Raw genomic sequence first — 27,008 nt, 5'->3', positions numbered from 1 at the left:
AAAGAGAGAGACTGTAAAATTATGATCACATGCAGATATTTGTGAAAAAAAAACACTCAGCCTCTTTCTTAGATTTCTTACTTATTCTCTTTGGATCCAGGTGCTTTTCTACCATCTCCCCAAGAGTCAGAGGGGTAACTGCAGAAGACAGCGTGGATACTGCCGGTAGCTGCTCTCTTACTGCTGCAGCTGTGGGCTCAGATGTTAGAGATGCAGCCTTTGCTGAAGCTGCATCCGTTTGTGTTTTTCCTGCAGCCACAGGATCTTCAAAATATCAAATTTAATTAAGATTAATAGAAGTATTTTGAACACTTCAGTGTTTCCCACACATAGGCTTTACTTGGATTCCAACACAACGCTGTCAATGTCGGAGACCCATCTTCAAAACAGTTATTAGCAAGCATGTAAGGAGGCTAGCTAATAAGGAGAGCTATGTTAACTTTGGAAAACAGCTGTCGAAGTTAGCACGCTGTATAACTGGGAGTCAACAGGTGCGTTCGAGATAACTGGCTGACTTTCGCCGACTTGATAGATACAGGAATAAAAACAGCGCCGTCAAGTCAGACACAATCGACCTCCGGTTGAGCTTACAACAATGATCAGGCCTTGATCCCACGAGGTCTAGTGATGATTTGCAGCGCAGGTGTTGTGCCTGCCGTGAATTGCATACACCTCGAGGTGGATGCAAATTTCTGCAGGTAGCCTACATTATCTGTTTTGCCGAATTATGCATTCACTTACAAAAAGTCCTTTTCAGATACTTTGCTGTTCACATTGTTTGAATGCAGTTAACGCCACATATTTTTGGTGAATCTCAAGAAGTTGTACTTTTACTAAGTGTAATAATAAATAATAATATTGACGATTCTTAACGTTCATTAAGTATATGCTGATCATTTATCACTATTGATGAACCCACAAAGAATAGTATAGCATTTAAAAGCAGAACTTTAATGCATTTTCATGCAATTCTCAGCAGGCATGCAAAATTCGGCATAACCCCCTAATTTTACACCTGCTGTATTTCAAAGAACATTTGAAAGACATTTCTTAGATATCTTCTTAACTAAAGATATTTGGCAAGGTGAACTATGCAAGTACGATCTACATTTAATAGAAATTTTTTACTTAACAATAATGTTCTGTGGGATTGAATGTGTTGTTGATGTAATGATAGGCCTACAAGTTATACAAAATTATATAAGCGTGGTTTGTCCAAAGAAAAACACATCTTTGAACATATCCTCCATTTATCAGATAAAATGAACGTTTGAGTGTTCCATCACAGCATGAGAAAATTTTACTTTATGAGCTAAATAAACCTATTTAAAAAAATACTGTGTCAGCTAGAAAGTTGGCATTTTGGAGTTTTTAACTTTTTAACCAATCCCATGAAAAGACCAAATGCAACAATTAATGATTGAATACGATTAAATATTGTGTGGAAATCAATGCCTGATATCTCTTCTTCCTCTGGGCCACACAGCTCCATTGTTGTCCAAAACTACTAAAAACACATGAATAAGTCGGACTGTTGCACTGTTGCTGAGAGACACACTGTAGTTTATTTTGAGTCAGTCCCACATACATAGTCCTCCTTCCACAAATACTCACAAAATGTCTATTAATCACAGTCACTGTGATTTAGCTTTAATTACAAATAATAAATAAATAAATATAGCCACAAACCACATGTTTATTAGTAACCACTGTATTTGGGGCTTGGGACCAAATGACAGGCTGGTAAAGTCAGAAAGCACAGAGGGACAGACAAACATATTGTTGGTTTTGGTCTTTTCATTGGAGCTGTTACATGATAAGTTAATAAAAAATATATATAGAATATTGCCTTATCCTTTAAACATTTTCTACAAACGCCACATACTTCACTATCTATCCATTAAAATGTAACAAACACACCTTTTTGCACTGTGTTTGTCTCTAACCCTCTACCTGGCATCTTTGCCTCCACAGCAGCTTCAGCTGGGTGTCTTGCAGCCTGCTGTTGCATTTGTGAAGCCTCTGTCTTGGTAAGTTTGCTTGTAGTTGCCTCTTTGGCTCCGGAGGGTAAAGGCTCTTTAAGTGGAGGCCTGTTAGGTTCAGAGGAAACAACCTTTTTAGTGGTGGTTGTGGATGTAGTGGTTTGAGGTGTGGAGACACTGGAAGTGGAGTTACATGGGTCAAGCAGGAGAAAATGGAGCAATGTAAAGTCAAAGTCATGTTTTTATATGTCCTTCACTTTAAGATAATACTGTCCTTAAAGTTGAATTTCTGGGATGACTTTTATTATATGTTTTAGTATAAGTTGTTCTTAAATTAATTATATGAAAGACATTTAACATACAGGGGATGGACACATTATCTTGTAGACAGGCTTAGCCTAAATCAAAATGTACTTATCGGTATTAAAAATTAACAGTTGACTCCTAAACTAAAGGCTGAACAATGCATTTTAGGTGTCCAAAATGTTACATTTAACTTTCATGAACTGAAAACACTGTAAATGGTCAAAGAAAACCAGAAATAATTGCAAACCAGAAAATCGTTCATGTTCACGGCTAGTTAAATGCAGCGCCGTTAAATAAGCTTTTTCTACAGGATGTTAAAAGAGATGTCTGTGTGAAAGATATCTTACTTCTGAGCAGGCTGCCTTTGCTCCTTAGAATCAGTCTCCTGTAAACAAACAAATTAAGATGTGCTAATTTAGATTAATCTGATATTTGACACCACATGACAACAGACACATGTTAACATGTACATTAACCAGGGACAGAGAAAGACAGACAAAGAGTAATACCTTTTCTCTGACAACAGTGATTACTGTTCCTTTAACATTGAGGCTCTTTGCGCTCTTCAATTTGTTAGCGTCTTCTGCTTTCTCAAAACACACGATTGCCTACATGTACACGCACACACACACACACACACACACACACACACACACACACACACACCTTTGCATTACTACGACTCTCAGGACCATCTATTCAATACATTTGGACACAAAACATTAATAGCTTGCTTCCTTTATACAGCTACAGAGGAAATATGGACTGGATAATGGCAACTTCTTCCGCTACCTACAAATCAGGGATTACATATGGAAACATTTAAAGGTTTTGAGTCTGAAACGCAATCATCTATAGATTATTGTCTGAGACGATCACCAAATGAAAATTAGTTGATTTCCCGCATATACAATTCTCTGCTTTAATTATGGTCCCCCTCCTCTGAATCTTATAAATCCAAGTGGAAAAAGGAGCTTGTGGAACAAATTCCAGATGACCTATGGGAGCAGAGGTTGAAGAACATACATACCTGCTCAAATAATGCAAGACATTGTCAGTTGCCCTTCATTTTAACCTTCATTGGATAACTATGACCTGGATGACTGAGAATCTTCATAGACAAGACATTGTCTCATGCAATTTAAAATTATACACATTATTATTACATAAATTATGCACAATTATTCCTAAGAGAAACTGCATAGCATTTACCCTTGAGTCACCTGTGTGCGAATGTCACATTTCATTGGCAACCCTCCTTCATAGTTTTCTTCTCTGCCCCAAGACCCAATCTTTTTGGATAGATATATGTAGCATTATGTCGGAGGTTATGAATACCCACTGAGCCAGAGCCTTTGCTTATTACTCTTGGCAAATCTGAGACATTCAAAAGATTAAACACAGAACACCAACGTTTTCTTTCCCTCTGCCTCATATCGGCAAAGAAATTAATTCTCAAGGTATGGAAAGATGCAACTGTCCCTACTTCTAAGATGTGGCTAGAGGACCTGACTAACACCCTTTATTTGGAAAGGATAAGATGTGCTCCAGCACATAAGCTCCTACAATTCAATAAGACCTGGAAACCTTTCATATCATACTTCGCAACCATTAATCCAATGTAGCACTCCAAATTTTAGCATGCATCACACTTTTATATGATTCAATATAAATTAATGAAGGTCGCTGCAGGGGGGAAGATGGTAGAAGGGACTGAGATGAATAAGGGAGGGCTAGTGGGGATATGAGGGGAATGATGAAGAAATAACATTGAGAGATAAAGGGAAAGATGGACGGTGGATCTTTGGTCAACTCAGTATTTTACCATACCAATTTTTTGTCCTATTTATTTTTATTTATTTTATACAACAATAATTACTTAATACTATCTTATTTTGCTGATTCTTGTTGTTTGTTCTTACTGTTTGCCAAGTCTTTGGGATGACCCCAATGCTACAGGCTGAGAAATAAGCACAGATTGTATTGTTGTGATGTTTGTGAAATACAACTGCTCAGTAAAAAAAGATGTTAAAGATAGATGATAAATTGCTCAATTAGTTAAACAGCAACAATATTGAAACCATTTTTTTCAAAAACAGCAAAAATTCAGTTGTTCTGGGGGGCGGGCTAAGCTATCACTTACACCTTGTCTCAGAAAACCCCCGTGGACCTTTTCCTGCATGTAGGTGTTCAAGCTTCTCAAATGTGAATATATGCTGTTTTTCTAGGATAATTAATTGATTACCTCTGTATTTTGGACCATTAAACTAAATTTGATTTGAAGATGTCACACATAAAAGTCTCAAATTTTATATTTTATATGTTAAATTTTATATTTTCTATGTTAAATTCCAAAAATAATCAAATCAGCAGACTAATCGATTACAAAAATGGGCTTGAAGGTTTAGGGGTTTGATTCCCTTGTTTATTTAACAGTAATACTATGGATAAAAGCATCACACCGAACAACAAAACAAAAGCAAAACATGGTCAAGGAAAACTACTATTCGCTTTCTCTATACATACCTCCAGTTTGGACCGAAAAAGTAAAACCGACTTTGTTTTTCCAAAGTGCTCCACAGCAACAATCACATCACTGTGTGAGAGAGAACTACAAATCTCTTTGAGTCTCACCATGGTTGGAGGTGAAGATTTACCAAACTAAACAAAGAGAGACGGAAACACAAACTTAAACCAAATGTAGTGTTGGTTATCATTAACGGACAAAAGACAGAAATGCATCCGTGTTTAAACTGTCCAATCAAATCCTAATGTCATCGGTACTATCAGACATGATGGTATATTTCATATTTTTTTTGTTTAATCATTGATCAAAGAGTTAAATTTTTCAGGCACACACACACAAACCTTTGTTGTGGTAGAACTTGGTACGCTCTTCTGCAGGCTGGGCGTTGCTTTATGGGGATCTACAGATGACTCCTCCTTTGCTGTATAGGAGGAGGATGAGGAAGAGGAAAATTTCATCTTGTCAAGCTCATCCCGTAAATCAGGAGCCAGAGCTTTAACCACGGCCTCCATGTGAGACTGTTCTGACAGAGACTGGACAGCTAGAGGGATGAAGACCAACACACAAAGTGTCACACAAAAGCATTCTGGTGTTTGCAAAGTTTCATACAGAGTTGATACTGCAAGAAATGTTGAGTTAAATATCAAATAATAGAGATAACAGTTTTCCTGATTGTTACATCATATATCATGTATATATGTTTTCTTTGGGAAAACCTAAATAACTGGAAAGTGCAGTAAAGATGCAACCATTTCCTCCCGTTTGAGTAACATTTGCTAAACAGCCACGTCTTTAGTAGAAATCAATGTGAACCATATGTTTATTAGTAACCACTGTACTCGGTGCTTTGACCAACAGACAGACTGGGTAAGTCAGAAAGCATGGAGGGACAGACTAACACATAGTTGTTTTGGTCTATTCATGGGAGCTGTTGACAATAACAAAAATATAGAATATTGCTAACCAAAAACATTTTCTACAAACACAACATTTTAACATATTTCACCATACATTCATGGCAAAAGGTCTACAAAGTACCTTTTTGAACTGTTTTTGTCTCCACCCCTCCACCTGGCAGCACTGCTTCCTCAGCAGCTTCAGTTGGCTGTCCTGTAGCCTGCTTTTGCACAGATCATTAGCTGAACAAAATTTCACGTGATGACGTCACCTTACTCTCTGACAAATTGTGATGGCCATTTTCACTTATTTCTAACCAAATATTTACAATAATTATAAAATTAGCAGATTAATTGATAACTGTCAGTTGCAGCTTTATATATTTAGAGGGTCTAGGAGAATATTTTTTAATTCAATTTAATATAAACTGTTTAATAGTGAACTGTAGAGACTTTGGTGAGTTTGGGTGAGTTATGTTTGTTTTAACCAATAACACACAGTGGTCAACACAAACACATCTCTAGGCCTGGATACAGACTTCCAGGATTGAAGGTTTAGGGGTTTGATTCCCTTGGTTATCTAACAGAAATACTTTGGATAAAAGCATCATACCAAATAACAAAACAAAAGCAAAACATGGTCAAGGGAAAGCTATATTTGTTTAACATTAGCAAATATAGGCCTGGATAGCAAAAACAATCAGTCTTCACTCTCTCTATACATACCTCCCGTTGTGACTCAAACAGTAAAATTGACTTAGTTTTTCCAAAGTGCTCCAAAGAAACAATCACATCATTGCGTGGGACACAACTACTAATCCCTTCGATTCTCACTGTGGTTGGAAGTGAAGATTTACCAGACTGAACAAAGAGAGCGAAAAAAAAAACAACTTATGAGACAAATGTAGTGTTGGTCCTCATTAACAGATGAAAGACAAAATGCATCTGTGTTTAAACTGTCCAGTGAAACCTTAATGGTCACCTCTAGTTTCAGACACGTTTTTCTGCTTCGTATGTAGAAATAAAGTTTAATTTCCAGTCTAGTCTTTAAACTCTTTAAAATATTACATTTTCCAGGCACACACACACACAAACCTTTGTCGTTGTGGTAGAACTTGGTACGCTCTTCTGCAGGCTGGGTGTTGCTTTAGAGGGATCTACAGATGACTCCTCCTTTGCTGTAGAGGAGGAAGAGGAGAATCTCATCTTGTCTAGCTCATCCCGTAAATCAGGAGCAGACTGTTTTGACAGAGACTGGAAAGCTAGAGGGATGAAGACCAACACACAAAGTGTCAGACAAATTGCAGCATCCTGGTGTTTGCAAAGTCTCATACAGAGTTGGTATTGTAAAAAATGTTGAGTTAATTATAATGTTATAGTGATATCAGCTTTCTTGATTGTTACATCATAAGCTGATGAAAACCTAAGTTGCTGAGATGTGCAGTTTAAAAAACACCATTTCCTCCTGTTTGAGTAATATTTTTTACTACTACAAATATTTTAGGAAGTGATTTAGCTTTAATTAAAACATTTTATATATTTATATAGGATATTGCCAGCATAATCCTTAAACAATCCTAAAAAAATTCTACAAACAAAAAAGTGTCTCAAACATACTTTTTTGCACTGTCTTTATCTCCAACCCTCTACCTGGCAGCTTTGCCTCCACAGCAGCTTCAGCTGGGTGTCCTGCAGCCTGCGGTTGCATTTGCGAAGACTCTGTCTTGGTCATCTTTCCTTGAGCAGTGGACTTGGAACTAATATGCTTTACCACAGTCTTTTTCACAGCTCCCTTCACAGGACACTTTCCCGTTTTTGCCGTTTTAACCATCTGCTTGGTTATGCTTGGTACTGATTTAATGAAAGCCGTGCCTTTAACTGACGCTTTAGCTGCAATCTTCTGAGAGGCAAGTTTGCCTCTTGCAGCTTTTTTGAGAACAACCTTTCTAGAGGTGGTTGTGGATGTAGCGGTTTGAGGTGTGGCATCACCGGATGTGGCAGGTTTTCTGTTAACAAAATAAGAGTTCCAAGGATTAAGCAAGGGAATATGGAGCAATGTGAAGTCAAGTTCATGGTTTGAACGTTTTTATATGTTCTCACTATAAGAAGTACTATCCTACAGGTTGAATTCCTGGGATGAGTTTTATTCCATGTTTTAGCATGTGGTGTGTGTAGAAATGGCGCATACTTAGTTAATAAAAACATAACTGTTCATTATGTAAGGTATTTATACACCATTGAAAACATAGTTATGTAAATTAAATTGCATTTCTGTCAAATGATCCTCCAAAAAATATTACATACTGGGCTTTTAAGCACCAACTAAATATTTATAGCACTATATTGACAAAAACAAGAAAAACCCCTCTAGCTTCTATCACTGTTAAAAAAGATATCTGTGTGAAAGACATCTTACTTCTGAGGAGGCTGCTTTTGCTCCTTAGAATCAGTTTCCTGTAAAACAAATTGAGATTTCTTATTTCAGATTAATCTGATAACAGACATGTGGTGTTAATATGTACATTTACCAGGGACAAGAGAGAAAGACAGAAAAAGAAAGAAAAAATACCCGTTCTCTGACAACAGTGCTTGTTATTCCTTTCACATCCAGGCTATTTACTCTCTTTAATTTGTTTGCATCTGGAGTTTATTTTCTTTAGACTGACCGAGAGGAACTGTTGCATTTATGCACACGTTAAAGAGGTCATATTATGCTTTTTGGCAATTATTTTTCCTTTATTGAGTTATATATATTTTTTTGTGCATGTAATAGGTTTGCAAAGTGAAAAAAGCCTACCCAAAGGGAGTTCCCATCTCCCACCGAAAACACTGCTCTGAACTGCCTGAAAACAGCTTGATTGTTGTCCAGCTTTTACTTTGTAAAACGCGCCATAATGCTCGCATAGTGGCTAGTGTTGCACGCCCACAAAAACACTGGTGGAAAATGTAATGGAAATTAACCGTTCTGGAAATGTGAAGTAAAGTTGGTCCTGAACACAGAGTTGTCTTTGTCATATTTATTCTAAGGCCGCAGAGGTACAAATCATACAGAGTACAGAGCAGTCCGTAGGAGAGTACAAAGGGGTGGAAAGTGTGTGTGTGTGTGTGTTTTATAGAGCTGTGGAGTGAAGTTGTTTTTAGCATCTGCTGCTGTGCAGAAAAATGATTGTTTGAGTGACAGTTACAAAAACAAAAAGTTGGAAAACAGGAACTTTATCTGACACCTATTAGGCCAGATAGGGGCCCTGGGTCATTAGCATGTATGAAAATAGACCAGCAGAAAAGTGCACCCAAAAGAGCAGTAGTGGAGCTGACAGTGCTGACAGTGCAAAGTGCTAAAGTACATAATGATCTTGATCCATGAATGACATCAAACGGTATAAGAAACATACAATAATGCTATAAGATATAAATTGCCATAACAAAAAACACACTGAGCTGCAACACATGCAGTGACAAGACGTCTGCCCACTGCCTCCCTTCACCCCCATCGTCCGTACCAAACGTCAATGGACATTAAGTTGTTACTGTGCTAAAGTGACACACAGTTAAAACATTACAAATGAAAGATAAATGTGTTACTAATAAATAACTTAAAGCTCTGAAACCTTTTGCTCCTGTCTAGGTTGCAAAGCTGGTTCGTGTTGTTCTGTTTGTATGTCTGGATCAAACATGTACAGCTGAACCGAAGCCATGGTTACCAGCTGTTGCGGCTTTGTGACAAAATGCATCTGTGTTAAACTATCCAATCTAACCTTAATGTCATCTGTCTTTTCAGACATGATTTTCTGCTTCCTATGCAGAAGTATTTTCAATTTAGTCTTTGATCAAAGTGTTAAATTCTCCTGGTATACATGTAGACCAACCTTTGTCTTTGTAGCAGAACTTGGTATGCTCTTCTGCAGGCTGGGCGTTGCTTTAGAGGGATCTGTAGATGACTCCCCCTTTGCTGTAGAGAAAGAGGAAGAGGAGGACTTCATCTTGCCTAGCTCGGCCAGTAAAGCAGGAGCCAGAGCTTTAACTACGGCCTCCAGGTCAGACTGGTTTGACAGAGACTGGACAGCTAGAGGATGAAGACCAACAAAGTGTAATTTTTTTGCAGCATACAGAGTCTCTATTGTAGAAATGTAGATTTAATTATCATTTTATCCTAATCGATAATACCTTTTTTGATTGTTACATCATAACCATCATTACCATCTGTACAAGCCAATTAGAGATCTCAGCATAAATAGGAACCAATCTTTGGCTCCTCAGATGATACCCGGAAGCACAGACAGATTTGACCACACACGATGCACATCCCTTTACAGCCACACATGGTAAAGATGACTGATTATTAATTTTACTAAGGTTAATTAAGGTAAATGTTTTTAAAAAATTTGATTTTGCATCTCTTTACATTAAGTATTTCCTTTTATTTGTGCTTCTTTATCTACATGTACAGTATGTTCAAATTATTTAACTTAAAACTTGAATTTATTAAACTTTATGTTGCCAAACAATTTTGGCAAATATTGATTTATCCTTTAGTCAAACGTCAGAAAATTAATTGCAAATTAATGAGACAAATGAGAAAATTCAAAAATTCTCTGCTTACATTTTCTCAAATGTGAACATTTCCTGATTTCTTTAAACATGGTCTTTACTGAACTCTCAGAGGCCTTAAAATGTTTGCAATTTCTCAAACCTGATGTTTCCAGTAGTTTCTTAGCCAGTCTCTCTGCACTGCTCGACTTCTTTCGTTTAGGGGATGATTCTTCTGTGGACGATCGCCTCTCACGGCTCCTCCTTTGTGGCCATCGTCTATTGTCACTTCTCCTTGGCAGGAACCATCTGTTGTTGCTCCTCCTTGGTGGCGACCATCTCTTCTCACTCTTCCTTGGCGTAAATTGTCTCTCTTTGCTTTTCCTGGAAGAAGATTGTCTCTCATCATTTCTCCTTGGTGAACATTTCTTGTCACTCCTCCTTGGCGGCAATTGTTTCTCATCACTTGATGCCGACTGTCTCTCCTCACTCCTCCTTGGTGGTGATCTTCTCTCGTCTCTCCTCCTTGGTGGAGAATGTCTCTCACAGCTCTTCCTTGGAGAGGATCGTTGCTCGTCATTCTTCCTTGGTGTGGACCATTTCTTGTCTCTCCTCCTTGGCAACAATTGTCTCTCAGGGCTCCCTAAACATGACCGATAGCAGGAAGAGGTTTGCCGGTCATAGCATGGAGAGTGAGAACGAGACCGGGACCTGATGAAAGTACAGATTAAATCATTTATATCTCAATTAATCTAATGAGAATTTAAACTAGAATTACCGCCCTGTGCTTGTATGCCTTCACCAACCAGCCAAGTTGCAGTTTACATCCATACACAGGCTATTCAGTGTCCAACCAACTGTGAAATATGGTCATCAGTTCTTCAGTAATTGAGGTCACAGTGATCTTGACAACCAAACTTTGAACCAAGCGGACATTTGTCCCCAATTTCAGAAATTCCATTAAGGTTTTCCTGAGATGTCAAGTTCACAAAAATGGGACATACGGATGGAAAGATAGACAGACAACTCAAAAACATAATGCATAAAATGGCAATCAAACAAAGACGCTAAAATAAATGTTGATGCTTATAATTCTTTTAATGGTCCGAAGGAACATATTTGGTAATTTCACAATCTGGTGGTGAAAGGAATCTGTTCATCCATTATCCATGTTATTGTGCATATCAGTATTTGTCTGACAGACCTGCGATTGGATCTGGAGCTGTGCGACGATCGTGCTTGGCTGCTGCATTTCTCCCTTCTAACCTCTGAGCCATGGGGGCGACGGGGGCTGGACGAACGGGAACGTGAGCTGCTTCCATGCCTTGTTTTATGTAGACGATGTTGGGAAGTCTTTGCAGAAGTTGATGCTGAGGGCTTGACATCCTTACCTGCAGTCCTGAAGAGAACAATGAACGAGAAACGCATTGGTGAATGATGGGAAAGCACAATGTGTAAAAATGAATGGTTCATGAGTGGTGTATATGCTATGTGTCTGAAAACTACAGCCAGGCAGACACTGTTCGGATTCGGACACATTTTAGTCTGCTACAGTACCAAATTGAACACCTCAGACCAATTGTGAGTTAACACAACATGCAAGACCAATGAAATTGCACAGTGCCTGCCCAGTTAAAGAAATTCACCTTGGCCCGAGTGCTATCCCACCATTCCAATCTGGGTATCTGTGGGGAAAAACTGTGTTTTGGTGCATCCCTGATGGATATTCATCACAAGCATTCAGAAAAAGTGCTCAAATTAACAATAACTTTATTTTAAATATAAACACTGACTGTTTTCGCAGGAGTTTGCAGTTCTCAAGGTGAAGGCTGGTGCTCTGGTGGGAGAGCCAATCCTAGTCAGAACAGACACACAGCATTCAGATATGATTATTATCACAACTCAACTGCCATTTTGTGTCTAACAGCACAAATTTTATTCAACATTACAGCAGCCTTAAGTCTTGAGTCAAAGTTTGTGTCCCCTTGTTGGTCTGTGGAGTCTTTCCAGTCTAAGTGTCCAATTCAACTTCTCTGCTCTTGTACAAGTCACAGCTTGGGTCTACAAAGGCAAAATGTTTTTAAATCTTCAGCCGCCACAGTCATCTAAAAACAACTGAGGAGCTGAGACATTAACTGAAGTAAATGTGTTTGACTTTATAGTAAACTTAATTTCAATGGCAACAAGTCTTTTTCATGAACTATAACAAATAGAGGAGTTCTTCTCTGTTTCTTAATAGTGCTGGGTTTTAAGTTTTATGTGCGTCGTACAGTTTCCAGAGGTTTGATGAAGGTAATCTCAGCAGAGGATGCTGTTAAGTATGTATCAGGACAAAAACACATACTCTGTGGAGTAGAGGCAGGAAGATGTGGAAATTGAGGAGAGGAGGAGACTTGTCTTTTTTTAAATTAGAAAAAATGTGAAATCAGGTTTGTCTCTGATGATTGTGTGGTTCATGAGTATGATTGTTGCTGGTGGCTTTGGGTTCCTAGTATTGTAGTAACTGGAATTCCTTTTTGGGAAACAAAAATACCTAAAATTACACAAAAGGGGATCTTGGCTCCATAATAATATTACAAAAAAAGTGATATACTACTGTTACATATAAAATGAATTTAAGTGCAACAAAATGCTTTGCTAAAAGCTCCAATAATGTGAAAAAAGATACACTGACTTGTTTAATCAAAACTGAATATACACTGTGGGACAAAAGCCAAAAAAACAGAGACAAAAGGAAAACAGCCTTCAATCATTCTCTGATGCACTAGCCACTGGTAGTAAACATGCCTTCATTCAATATATGTTAATTAACAATTACACTCTCAGACCTTAGATCAGAAATCTCAGCAACATCCTCAAGGTCAAGGTTTCTAAACTATCAATGAAAAATAAAGGTGCTAACAGCTCTTGATGACAGGCATGTTTGTCGTGGTGGCAGCCCGGCTGACAATGATTGTCCTGTTTATTTCTCCTTTTTTTTTTTTTTCTTTCCTACCATTCCGTTTTCCCCTGTATGTGCTCTCCCTCTCTCTCTCTCTGCTCCTGAGCCCAGCTGACGATCCACACCTGCACCTCATCAGCAGCCTCCTCTGCCTGCCGAACCTGCCAGCAATCAACTCCATCTCTACCAGTATTTCAACCCCGGTTCTCCACGCCATCTCCGCTTGATCGTCATTGCTCCTCCGGTCAGTTCTCCCGGGCCTCCTCTACTCCTTGGTCCTCCGTTCCCGTGTTCCCTGGCGTTCACCTCCCCTTTACCTCCACTCCCTCAGCCCATTGTCCCTTTAATAAAACCTGTTTAATCCTGAGTGTTGCGTTTGGGTCTGTTCTGTCCTGACTCAACACATGCTGGTAGAAAACCCCCCAGCAAACACTCAGCAGCAGACTGACAATTGGATCATTTTTGCAATAATCTGAATGTTATACTGTATATGGCATTATTCTAATACTCTATGCAGACACATGCACGCCTATCTGTGTCCTCTCAGGTGATGCAGTCGGTTACCAACAGAGACATCGATGATGCATTACATCTTCGCTATAGCATAGAAACTCAAAGCGCTTCAAAAATGGAGTGGGGAGGACTCCTCAACCACCACCAATGTGTGGCACCTGGGTGATGCATGGCAGCCATTTTGCGCCGGAACTCTCACCATCAGCTTGAGCTGGAGAGGGAGGGAAACATTGAGCCAATTACTCTGGGGGATGATTGGCTGTCCAGATGGAGAAAGCTAGGTTGGGAATTTTGCCATGATACCTCTGTCATGGGATCTTTAATGACCTCACTGAGGCATGACCTCTGTTTAACGTTGCATCTCCTACAGCGCAGTGTCCCCATCACTGCACTGCTGGGATCTTACTAGGGTCAGAGAAGGACTGACCCCTACTGGTCCACCAATACCTCTTCCAGTAGCTTAGTTTTCCCAGGAGGTCTTCATCCAGGTAGTAGCCAAGCCCAAATCTGCTTAGATTCGGTCATTCAGCAGAAGCAGGGTACACTTTGGTATGGCTGCATGCTGATTTGCTTGACGTGAATTATCCTTTGAGGAGGGGCCCCTCCATTCTGGGTCCCAGAAACATGCTCATACTAATAAGCGAGCACTGCAATGTTACAGTAACATTTTTATCAGCCTGACGTGGAACTTTTCCATGCACTTCATTGTAACTTCCATTTACGTAACATTAATCTCCTCCGACCGTCTCGCTCATCTACTAGTACAGCCATTCCCGTTCACACACTGGTTACATCCCGCATTGATTATTGTAATTTTCTTGTGGTTCAGAACTCTGCTGCCCGTATCATCACCACAACCCCTTCTATTAATCATATCACTCCTGTCCTTCAGCAGCTTCATTGGCTCCCAGTTGAACACCACATAGATTTCAAGACTCAGCTCCTCGCCTTCAAGGTCATTCACAACCTCGCTCATCTGTATCTCACTGACCTTCTTCATATCAACACTCCCACCCGTACTCTTAGGTCATCTTTTATTCACCTCACTACACCTCCTGCTCGTTTGAACTCCATGGGGTTTAGAGCCTTACAGCTGCTCTGCCCCTCATCTCTGGAACTCTCTTCCACCAGATATCCGTAACATTGACTCACTTTTCCTCTTTGAATCCCGCCTGAAAACACATCTTTTGAAATTGGCATATCCAGCATGATCACTGTTCATATGGTGACAGCAATCTTTTGTTTTCAATTGTTAATGTTCCCTGATTTTATGCACTGTAATTGCTGTTAATTTTATTGATTTATTCCTATACTGTTGTTTTATTTTGTCTTGTGAGGTGACCTTGAGTGTTCTGAAAGGTGCTTATATTATTATTATTATTATAATAACAGTTAAACTGTTTTAAGTAACATAACTATAACTTACTGATTGGGTCTTCCACTGTGTTGTTGTCCTGCACCGTTATGTTGCATTACTGTATATTATGTGCGTTCATGAAATTATGTCAACTCAGACTGGTGAAGAAGCTGTGTACCTGAGTACCAGTAAAATAACAATACCTCTGATTGAACGTTACGAAGCAAACAACAACTGATCCATAATAATCTAGCTGGCTGCCCCTTCATTGCATCACTACTGGTATAAACAGATCGCTCCATAATTGTGTTGTACCGTTACATAATTCCTTGCAGGCTAAAATCAACACTTTGACATAATACCAGTGGTACACAGGATAATAATATGGATTGCGTCCGTGCAGTAATGTGGAAAGAGATATAATTATAGTATTTTGCAACGGATAACGTTAGCAATAGGTCGACGTAATCTAACTTCAACCAACAAATATACAAAATCACAATATATTTCACGTGCTTTGCCTGTTTCCCTGTCCAACAGGATGAAAGACAAATCTGGGTCGGTTTTCATGTCCAAAACAAAACGGAGGTCTCTCTATGACTCAAATGCATTTTCGATATTGACCATGTTTTTGCCCGACATCGATCTGATTATCGTTTGGCCTGATGGGCTCCAGCTCCTGGAGGAGTTTGTGTGTTGTGCTGGGAGACTGACATCATCGTCTGTGTTAACAGACTCCCTTTCATTAGCTGTGGTGTTGTTTTGTATATAGTACCAAATCTGTAAGCAAGAGGCTTGGGAGCGTGCAAGAACGTCACAGCCTAACTAATGGATTGTGCGGAAAATCCAACCCGATTTCTTCACATCGGAAGAAAGCTGGCAACTTGTTCATTTTTATTTGAAGTTACAACCTATTCACAAATGAGCAATAAAAACGTAAATTAATTTCAGTAAAAATTAGATATAGCCCCTTTATGGATAAGCATTCACAGGGCCCTATGCAACTGCGGATTCTGCAATAATGCAGGTGGGTGCTGGCTGTTGAACACCAATGACACACTGTGATCTTTTCTTAATTACAGATAAACAACTGTGACTGGCGTCCTTATTTAACTAATAATTTTGAGTACATCAAAATCAATTAACAGTGTTAAACAATCTCTCCCAAAGTTTGCAATCCAAGCTTGTTTTTGCAAAATTGTGCATAGCTTATATGTGGTGGCAGACTTCTTGCTAGCATTTCATAGTAATTGCTGATCCATTTAAATTTAAAGACTATTTTACTATTTTATTTAAGTCCTTTCAAATAGGCTGAAATGTATTGCCCTTAAACTTTATGAACTTCTCCACAAAATAAAATGAAGTGAATATCTGTTTTTTAAATTATTTTATAATCAAAAAGAACAACAATTTTAGATCTTGAAATAAACAACCCACATTTCCCTAATGGCAGAGAGAACAAAGTGCATCTTTCACTTACCTTCATATGATGAAAGTCTTTGTTACACAGAGAACAGGTATGTGGAAAGATTTTCGGCCAGACCGCCACATAGTCATGTATCATGGCCAGCGATGGCAGAGCCTTGGAGACTGCCACCTTTGCTGGAGGCTGTCTGTTGGAAGTCAGCAGCGTCATGTGATCCGGGATTGGCTGAGGCAGAGCTGGAGGACCTTGCGTAGGGATAAACACCGGACATTGCATGGCCTGTGAGCCATCAGTGATGCTGGGGATGAGAGGGTCAGGGGGAACTGATTTTGCAGCAGGAAAAACTGGAGGCCTGATCTCCTGCCCCGTCTGCAATGATGGCTGCCTCTGCGTCTGCTGGGTCTGTTGCTTTTTCATCTCCTCAGCAACTGTTGAATCTTGACCTTGAGTTTTACTCTGATCCTTAATTCCACTGGTGCGATCACTGCCAGTTTTCAACACTGACTGGCGGTCTGCCACTGGTTCGTTTGAAGGACCGGGTTTGGAGTCTTCAGTCTTGAGAACTCTGATGTCTGTGTCTTTCTTTAGCAGTGAGGAAAAGCTGAGGATTGTTTGGGTCTGGTTTGGTTGGGTCTGCAATTGTTTGTCCGGATCATTTCTTGGGGGAGCCACAGAGCTCAGTACTGAACTGTACGAAGAACTGAGACTGGTAACAGAACTTGCCTGCTCACATGAAGAGCCCAAAGCAGTACTTTCCACCTCTGTTGTTATATTTTGCAGTGGTTCTTGACTGTGTCTAAAGATACTTCCACTCCCACCACTGTTAGCTCTACTGTCACCGGTCCTTCCAATCTCATCCCCAACCCCTCCATTATATTTGCCCGTAGGTCCATATTCAGTCACTTTACTCGGCTGGAGAGCAGTCGTTGACATTTCCTCCTGGCTCATCCCTGCCCCTCTAGAACTACTCAAACTGTGACTGTCCATTCCACTCACACTTCTGGTGGGTTGGGGTTCAGGATAGGGTACTGACTGAACTGCTGATGTAGCACTCTTGGCCTTCTGAATGCGGATTTGCCGCAAGATGAACGGCAGGTTATCAGGAGTGAGCTGGTCTTCAGGGTAAAACATGAGATGGTCCAAGTCCTCTTTTTCAAGTCCATAGCGTAGAAGGATGTTAGCAGCTGATTCAGAAGTGTGCTTGGGTCGACTAGACTCTGTAAGTTTGTTTGGCTCTGCACAGTCATAATCACCGAACACTGGAATGGACTGCATATTGTGTCCCTGGGTTGAACTTTGGTTCCCAGAGGCATATGGGTTAGATTAAGGACATTGATGGCTGGGGCAGTCAGGGAGGGGTGTAGGCAGCAGGTGTGTTGGAGTTGGCTGTCCAGGTTGGGGCTTGGCTGCTAATACTGACAGCGTTGTTTGTGCGCTCTGTGCTAGCTGGGTTTTAAGCTTTTAGTTGAGCCAGCCACAAGGAGACACTCTGCTGGCCAATCAGGAGTGAGCTCCCTGGGAGTCCTCTAAGTGGAGGGCTCGTTAGGGGCCCTGGAGCAGGAGAAGGAGCACAATGCTCCGATGACAATGCAAAGCTGAAAAGTAAAAAAAACAAAAACAAAGGAAGGAAGGTTATAAAATGGGACTGGAAAATCAATCATCTGGAAGGTCTTGTATTGAGTTGTCCACTCTGGTGCTTAATGTTGGATACACATTCATTCCATCCATTTCACTTTCTGGTCTTCATTGGCAAGAAAGAAGAGAGGAGGAAAAATCTACTAAGCACAGTCACGGTTAACAGGAAAAACCCACAACAGACACAAAGTTACATATTTCCTTTCCATGCTCATCGCTGATGGGGAAACAAATGAGGTAACAACAGTCAGACAAAGCACCTTGCAAAATAAAAAGAAAAAAAAGGACTTTTGCATGTAAATGAACATCCGTTACATTCAAGCCTTTGCCAAACAAGCTCACACAATTCTGATTAAGCCTATCACCGCAAGGTAAATCTCTCTGTATTCGCAGTCTACCAGAATTTTTAAATCTGGTGTCTGTGGCGGCATTTTTGTGTGTGATGTGTTTTACCACCCAGCAATGATTGGTTTGCCAGAGCTGAAGGTGGGAGCAAACATCTGTAACTACAGCAGCAACTCAGTATGGCAGACAAATGTTTCACACTGCAGGTTAAAAAACTCATAATGGAAGATTCAGACGCTCCTGAAAACTTATTGCTGAATGCTAGTAGTGAATAACAGTTCAAATAAGATTGAAGATCCAATGTGGTTCTAAATCACAGTTTACTGGAGCTTAGATAGTGTAATCAAATAGAATTAGACTGAATCACTGTCAGGATTCAAATGATTTACAATGTAATTGCCTCAAAACAATTACAGTTCTGTAAGCCCGTCGGGTCCCTATAGGGCCTGACACACTGACAGCCAGGGCTCAGACCTTTGTTTTTTTTTGTTTTTTTTTTTTCAGGCTTGGATCAAACTACTTTCATTGAGCCTATATACGCGCAGAGTGTGATTGTCGGTGGCATTGACAGTTATGTTTGAGGCCTTTAATTAGTTTACCTCTTAGTACCATGTGTGTTTGTGTGTATCAGAGAGCGCACACATCAGAGAGAGTATGCATCAGAGAGCATGTGTCAGAGAGAGAGGTTAAAGTGATATTGGTGTCTGTCCCGGGCTCAGGCTGAAAATATTGCAGACGTTGTCAGGCTGGGGCTGGGCTAGGGCTTGAACACCGTGGGCCAGGTCCGGGCTAGGGTTGGAGTTTTAAAAATAATGGCAATTAAAATATAAAATAAAAAAAGTTACACAATTTAACTGGCAAAAGGAGACCGAAAACCTCACAAACCTATAACAGGTCCAAGAATCATGAAAAGATTTTCATGTGTTTTACAAAAATGAATACCCACACTAGCTATTACATTCCAAAACTTTCCAAGGACCCAATAAAACTTTCCCGCCCTTTTACCTACATGCGATAACACAGAGAAAACCATTTCTTGCAAAGAATAAACACAGATAAAAATGTTATTTATCCCAAACAATGTATCCAAGGTCAGAGTCTGGCACGACAGGTACAAAGCAGCAAATCTCCTCACAGTGTAATAGAATCCTTAAAACTATGAAAACAAAATAAGTGTGTCTTTCTCTGTTATCTTAATGACTGTACTGACAACACATTTAGCCATTATTAACCTGACAGCACAGGGCCGGCCCTGGGCATAGGCGGAATAGGCAAATGCTAAGGGCGCCGCCCACCCCTTGGGGCGCCCGTGCGCCCAAATTATTTTTTTAATAATTTTTTTATTACTAATACAACTAAAATATTATGGATTAAAAAAAGCGATCGTGAATCCCGGGGGACTCCTGAATCCCCGATCCCCCCGGTCTGACTGAGTGACGCATCAATCTCCATCGCCCCCGCTCTGCTGAAAAAAACCCCATCCGTTACCTGTGTGTGATTGTGAGTGACGGATGGCCGAATTCACTGACACTGACAAGTTGTCATTATGTCAAAAAGACCGAAACCATCTGGTGCCCAGGGAAGAAAAAAAGAAGAGAAGAGGAAGAAAAACGCGAAAAAGACAGAGGTAGGTAATGATGTGTGATCAGTTTATCTGTGTTGCATTAAGTTAGTTCGACGATCACGATGCCTGTAACGTTCGCTAATTTGAATTGAAACTTGTATTAGAAATGCACAACTTTCCACATCTGCCATCAAAAATTATGACAAACATTGAGCTCCTGACTTTCCTGCACGAGAAGAAGCTGATGGAAATTTTCCCCAATATGTGGGTCGCTCTGAGAATCTCTGCCACTCTACCTGTGACAGTCGCTGCTGCTGAAAGGAGCTTCTCTAAGCTCAAACTGATTTAAAAACTACCTGAGATCTACAATGGCTCAAGAATAGAATAGTTATTTATTTTTTGTGCAATGGTCTTATTTATAATTTTTGGAATGTTACATATGCTGTAAGAAAGGCAAGGAAAGCAAAGGAAAGCAAGGTTTCTGTAATATAGTTTTTTCTGCAATAACATAATATAATATATACATATTTATATTGTATCTATAATACGTTGTGTGTTTGTGTTTCCAAAATATTTTCAAAATAAAGAAAAACAAGACAAACCTGTGCAGTTTGTTTCTGTGTAAGTTTATGAACAAAAATCCAGGGGCATCAGGTGAAATCTTGCCTAGGGCAGCAAATTGGCCAGGGCCGGCCCTGCGACAGCAGAAATAAAAAGCCTTAATCTGGCCTAGTTTAAGGTTCAGACTGACATGTCATATAAGTGACAAATCTTTCAGAATAATATGAGTTTGTTGATGTGAACACTGGTATTGTGCCTGCTGGCTCACCTGGGATACTGGATTACACCCAAGCCATTGGTAGTGTTATTAGTAGCACCTGTGATTTTCATTCTAATCAAAGTCAAAATGTCGGATATAAAAGAGCCCTATTATCTAGTCAAAAAAATAACTTAAACACAAGACCTCCAAACCCATTACATACCTAACACAGCATTGGTTAATTACTTAATTTAGCTGCTTAGGTGTCCGAAGATGAATTGCCTTTGTAGTCTTATCAGTAAATATGTGTGAAAGCACCTCTGACATAAGTTTTAGGACAAATATGAAAAATATTTTGTACTTTTCATACAATGTTACGGTTTATAGTTTAATTTGCCAAACCTCCTTTAGATTACCCTGAATCTCCTGAAACTTCAGCCTCTCTGTGACAATCACATTTTACAGGTCTATAGTGGTTTTTGATCTGGACCCTATCCAATGTGGTCAACATGTGAAAAAGGCAGTGAAATTGGAAATTTACAGTATTTTCACAAATATATTAAAGGTTTTACAAATCTGAAAGTGGGGTTTCAGACAGCATTAAGGTATCACCTGTCTAACAGTTAGACATGCAAAAACGTTGGACTGGTCGCTCAGCAATGTAAGTTAAACATGGTGCAGTCAAGCACTTAATGGCAAATAAAGAAGTCTGAGTGGGTGCTTCGTATTTTACTACAGCCTACATTATACACAAAAGGAAGGAGAATGACTGATCATTAAGTCCATGCCTTCAGTATTGCGTTGTGGGCAGAATATTACCACTTGTATTCTACTCTTCCAGTGGCTCATTGACAATTATTTTATGTGTTTTGACAGTACTGTCAGAGTTTGATTGCCACAGTTTAAAAGTATTCATTTGTCATAATGTGTAGTGTGTAGGAGGCTGCAACAAAAACGCAGGAGCCTGCTGCAGGTACTAATTTTGCTCTACTGAGATCAAACTCAGCATGACGTGATCATGCAAAAAATATTCTTTCTTTAATGTATTTTTTTCATTGGTGGCTATAATGTAGTGGCGGCTTTACCTCAGGAGGTGGAGCGGGTTGCCCGTTAATCTGAAGAGCGGCAGTTCAATCTCTGGCTCCTCCAGGCTGCACGTCAAAGTGTCCTTGGGCAAGATACTGAACTAACATTGTGTTAGTTTGCATTCTGAGCATTTAGTCTCATTGTATGAATGTGTGTGAATAGGTGAATGTGACGTAGTGTAAAAGCACTTTGAGTGGTCAGAAGTCTAGAAAGGCACTATACAAATACAGACCATTTACCATTTATACAAATCATATTCGCTGCAGTAGATACATGAGAATAGTGAGGCCTAGGTGGAAAGTCCTAGCTTTAAATCACTTTCACTGTCAAAAAAAAATAGAGCATTGTGGTGGAAATGAAGTTTAAATCCAAGCTTGTCTTTATAAATTGCTCAGGCCTAGCATTCAGCACTGCTTGAGGTGCTGGGCTAGGTCTTAAACCAGTACACACACGAAAACATTAAAGGAGATCGAGGAGCTTGGCAGGGTCGCTAAGGTTACCTCAGGTTAGAATAGCTCAACCTGCAGGCAGCCTGCACAGTAGATGTAAAAAGGGACTTGGAGTGCAAGAATGTATGAAGTACAAAGATTCACTCAAAGTTCAGCAAGAGGCTGTCATATGCAAAACCACACATTAGGAATATGAACCCCATGTAAGCAAATTCCACTACAGGTGCACAACTGCGGTATCTTTTGCTCTTTGTTCGAACACTCATTTCTCAAGTTCATCCAAACAATTAGCCATAATTTCGAAGTGCAGAACAGTGCATAAAATAGAGTATAACAAAAGGGAGAAGCTTTAGCTTATACATTTTTATATAAATAAAAATTATTGACAATATACATAGACCTAATAAGTCTTTGAATTAAACCAAAACATAATATGCTCTTAACAATAACAAATACAATACTGTAATTCTTATTTGCAATAACATAAAACGAAGAGGTATTTTTCCATTAATGATCAATGAATTAGTCATTAATGAGGTATCACTGAAATATATTGGTAATAATCACATTTCCTGTACACTCAAAGATCCTGATACATGAAGGCGCAGCATTAGAGAGCAAAAGAAATTAGAAAATCTTGTCATTCCAAAATATTCAGCAGCACAATGACCCAGAAAAGACTGATTTCATCGCTCATCCATCCATATTTATTTTGAACATAGTCTATATGACCTGATGGCTCCTTCATTTTTTGCTAAGGAAAATGTCTTAACTGATTCTGTGCGCAGAAGTTTGGGCATGTCACGTTTTGAAAGCGAATATAAATGTGTGTGTTAATAGTTTAATCTCACACCTTGCATCGAGAGGAAGCCGGAGCTTCCCGTCCTTATTATTGCAGTGTTTATTGTTCTTAAATTATCTAAGAGGATTGGTAGCACAAATAGGCAGCCCACATGAGCACCAAAGCAAATAGAGATGTTCTCTAAGGATTTGGGGATATTTTACCTAATTATCATTGTGTTAATCTTTTTTGTAAGAAAGAAATTACCACAGCTACCAGTCTCAAAATACTGGCTATGACATGCCTGCAGGTTGGCAAATATGCAAATATAATTTTCATCGCCGACGATGATAATTCACTCGGATTTTCATCTTTAAACTTGTGAATTTGGCTGCTGAACTTAATTCCCGAGGGTTGAGGAGTGAGGACCACGCCCCCCGGGCTGGGTAATGTCACAGGAGGTTTACTCGTGACATGCACGGACTTCGCCAAATAGAAATAAAACAAAGTCATCTGAAAGACTGACAGCCTTTCTAACTGTCTGCGAGCCAAAGAGAAACGAACTCACCTAAACAAGTGTCGCGTGTTCCTGCCAGCAACCGCAAACGGTAATGTTAAGTCTTCAGGAGGACAAGTTTCCAAACAAGCGTTAAACACGGTTTCAGGTTGACAAACTGTAGCGACTATATCTACGTAGAGCTCCGCTTCGTCTTTTTATAAAAAGCATTTGTGTTGCTTACCTTGTAGCTTCGTTGCGTTTAAACCATAAAAAAAAACTCATCTTCGGGTTGTTAACAGGAAAGAAATTAGATAAACTTCCGTTGTTGGTGTCCAGCCTTCAGAATAAAAGCGCAGCTGATTGAAGTTCATCTGAAATCGGATACACATAATCCAATAATCATTCGTTTCAAAGCCAATAAAACTTTGTTGTGTGTTTCAGTGACAATGTTTCCCTTTTTGTTCATGTTTAGTTTTCCATGCAAATTTTTTTTTGTCAATACCAACATCTAAAATCACTGTTCCTGATATCAAACCATTATATTTACAACATGCAATGATCAAGAAGCATCAATACTGTAAGAGCTATTCGCGTATACAGCATCAATAGAGTAAATAGCCTGTCTAGGGAAAGAAGTAAGAGTTAACAAAATAGTGCAACCAATTATAAGGAGATAGAAGAAGAGCAGGAAATGCATGTTAGAGGTAAGGGGTTAGAGGAAATGTTTGCAAGAGATGAGTTTTCATATGGTTTTCAAGAGCTTCTTGAAGTTAGAGAGGGCCACACCTGGTGATGTTACAGATGAGAACAGCTGGCCCTGAGATTGCTTTGTATGTGTATCTTGTGTTTAGTTTTTTGGTTGCAGAATTCGTTTGCATCAAGCTACAATTGGCTGGATCGAGGTTGTATTTAAACATAGCATTTGTATTGGAATCAATAATCATAAAGAATAAATTGAGAAATTTACACTAGAGCTGAAATGACCAGTGAGATCCCAATTAATCAATCCAAAAAAAAAAACTATTGTAATTATTCAAATTCTAATATTAAAATTAGGATTCAGGAATTGTGGCAGATGATCAGTCAATAATGAAAATAATTGATAGCTGCAGGCAGCCCTTACTGACAAGTGTTTGTGAAAAGTATTTCATTATTGTGCAGGCACTTTTCTTTTGAACAGACCATCATTTTTTAATTCTTGTTAATATTTTGTGATGTGGCATTAATTTCGGCGAGGTAGGTTTGTATTGACAATATATTTGTCTTAACAGTCATGTTTTAACCCTTAACCTCATTATTATTATACAGTATATTTGTCCACAGACTCAATCTTAAGTCAGGTAGGCTAATACTTTCACTCGGACAACAAATGACCTTAACATCAAAATGAATGGCGAACTCATGGATCAGGTAGAACAAGAAAAATATTTAGGAGTGATTTTAGATTCTCAGCTAAATTTTAAAAGTCATATCAAAAACATCTCAAGAAAAATGAAGGCCAGTATGAACTGTTTCAGAATGATCAGGAGCGGTCTAACATTTGAATGTGCTCATGTCTTTCTGAACACTATGATCCTGTCCCACCTGTCGTACTGCACCACTGTTTGATCCCAGACCAGCCAAACTACCTTAAAGCCTATTGAGAGGCTTTATAACCGAGATAAAAAGCCCATTCGATTCCATCACTGTTACATTTTAAGTAAACGTAAAATCTTAAACTTTGTTAATTTTGATAATCTTAGACATATAAAGTTGTTTTTAAATGTTTGACTGGACTTGCACCTGAGCCACTTTGTAAATTTTTGAACAGGCTTGAACCCTCCAGATCAACAAGAGCTGCTACATGTGGAGACTGTAAAGTTCCATTTCGTGAAACATCTTTTGCCCAAAATGTTTTTTCTGTGAAAGGAGCCAATCTGTGGAACTGCCTTCCTACAAATATAAAGACTTTAACTAAAGTGTCCACTTTCAAAAAACAAACAAAAGCTTGGCTCAAACAGCAGCAGCACTGTGATCATGCCATGTGAAATGTATATCTGTGTGCATGTGAGGTTTGCATCTGTGTGAGTTCGAGTGAATGTGTTTCTTTACTACACTAACTTTTATTGGTGCTAACTGGTTTCTGGACATTTTATTTTATTCACTGTAAATTTTTACTCCTTCATTATCTTAACTGTTTTGAGATCTTAACTGTTTCTAATTCGCAACACAAGGGACAGGTGTTGCGAATTAGCCACGGCTATAAACACTGTGATACAAGCGTTGTTTTTTTGTGTAATAATCTATGTTTTTTTGTATCTGTCCCTATTCAAATAAACAACAAATAAATAAAATAAAATTTGGAGACCAAGGCCTCAGAAATGTAAGAAAGTTCCATTAGTACATATAGCAATGACTGAGTGTTGCTGTATCTTATTTTAATTCTCTGTGGTGTTTGATCACCTTTTTTTCACCATAATCCTCTGAATGTTCTGGGCATCTCCCTCCCAGATACGATTAGATAAACTCCAGAGCAGATGCCTATGGCAAGATGAAAAACTTTTAAAACTGCTATATTATTAACATCTAAACAAATGAAGCATGAAATAACTACAATTAACAGTACTAAATGCTGAAAGTAAGGGGAGAAAAAGCAATAATTTCACTCAGACAAAGTGCTATTCATGTTTCTTTGTTCAAAATAACTAATAAGTGTGATTGCATGTTTGAATGTGAGACATTTGAGTGAGCAAATTTTGCGCTAAACATCCTGATATTTTTACCTGTTGTAAAGACAATATTGAAAGGACTCCATATGTACTTAAATATCTTTCCGGGAGGGGAGAAAATTGAGAGAGTGCCAGATACTTTATCTTCCTTCACTTGATTGCTGTCTTCAGTGTCTGTATTTTCTATTAAGCAGATGTACCAAAAAAAATCTTTATTAAAAATCTTTAAAAGAGAAATAGTGACATAGTCCCTTCACAAAAAAATGATGAAAGGCAATCCTACTAGATGGCAGTACTTAATTAAACATTTTATTTATTTATTTTTGAGTTATTGATTGTCATACAATTTGTACTTATTTAGTCTGTGTCTGAGTGCTGAAATTCTTGTATTGCCTGTCTGTTATGCCATACAATGTTAGAAAATGTAAGAAAATTAACTGTAACTTTCATTGTTGGTGACCAGGTTATGAACACATAATTGGCATATCAGCGTCAGATGTAGGTAGTGTACACTGGGTCTGTAGTGGCGATCGTACCGCAATCAAGCCACTTGAGGGAATTTGAATTCTTCTCCAACGCGTTATAGTGCAAAAAATCAGAAATGCCATGTCATGCGGTTAACACTTTATTTTAAGCAGATTTAAATGACTTACAAAACATCGCTGGTTGCATGAAAAAAACAATAAACACGATACTAACGGTATAT

The 27,008-nt window shown here is 39.0% G+C and overlaps 1 protein-coding gene across 9 annotated transcripts in view; it reads right to left on the bottom strand.

Annotated features, from left to right (window-relative positions):
* The window catches only part of LOC119912170, a 44,152-nt gene extending 19,623 nt beyond the window's left edge, over positions 1 to 24,529 (bottom strand). The window contains exons 1-18 of one of the 9 annotated variants that reach the window (XM_038731212.1): positions 20,622 to 24,529; positions 16,530 to 18,070; positions 12,032 to 12,093; positions 11,885 to 11,923; positions 11,443 to 11,637; positions 10,402 to 10,949; positions 9,578 to 9,774; positions 8,128 to 8,165; positions 7,329 to 7,717; positions 6,807 to 6,973; positions 6,438 to 6,572; positions 5,854 to 5,935; positions 5,157 to 5,356; positions 4,815 to 4,949; positions 2,798 to 2,896; positions 2,636 to 2,673; positions 1,921 to 2,090; positions 82 to 264 (exon numbers count right to left, since the gene is read on the bottom strand). In XM_038731212.1, the coding sequence (XP_038587140.1) occupies positions 82 to 264; positions 1,921 to 2,090; positions 2,636 to 2,673; positions 2,798 to 2,896; positions 4,815 to 4,949; positions 5,157 to 5,356; positions 5,854 to 5,935; positions 6,438 to 6,572; positions 6,807 to 6,973; positions 7,329 to 7,717; positions 8,128 to 8,165; positions 9,578 to 9,774; positions 10,402 to 10,949; positions 11,443 to 11,637; positions 11,885 to 11,923; positions 12,032 to 12,093; positions 16,530 to 17,750 (3,898 nt within the window). In that variant the 5' untranslated portion in view covers positions 17,751 to 18,070; positions 20,622 to 24,529. The remainder of the gene's footprint in view (positions 1 to 81; positions 265 to 1,920; positions 2,091 to 2,635; positions 2,674 to 2,797; positions 2,897 to 4,814; positions 4,950 to 5,156; positions 5,357 to 5,853; positions 5,936 to 6,437; positions 6,573 to 6,806; positions 6,974 to 7,328; positions 7,718 to 8,127; positions 8,166 to 9,577; positions 9,775 to 10,401; positions 10,950 to 11,442; positions 11,638 to 11,884; positions 11,924 to 12,031; positions 12,094 to 16,529; positions 18,071 to 20,621) is intronic. The other 8 variants (XM_038731216.1, XM_038731218.1, XM_038731220.1 and 5 more) reach the window with 8 other exon arrangements.
* Positions 24,530 to 27,008: the final 2,479 nt, after the last annotated feature.

The sequence above is a fragment of the Micropterus salmoides genome, unplaced genomic scaffold, assembly GCF_014851395.1.
Source record: "Micropterus salmoides isolate LMB-PRFRI ecotype aquatic unplaced genomic scaffold, ASM1485139v1 Ms_hic_scaffold_2, whole genome shotgun sequence".
In the NCBI taxonomy this organism is placed as follows: domain Eukaryota; kingdom Metazoa; phylum Chordata; class Actinopteri; order Centrarchiformes; family Centrarchidae; genus Micropterus; species Micropterus salmoides.
The sequence above is the reverse complement of the archived record's forward strand: the minus strand, read 5'-3'. Positions and strand labels throughout refer to the sequence as shown.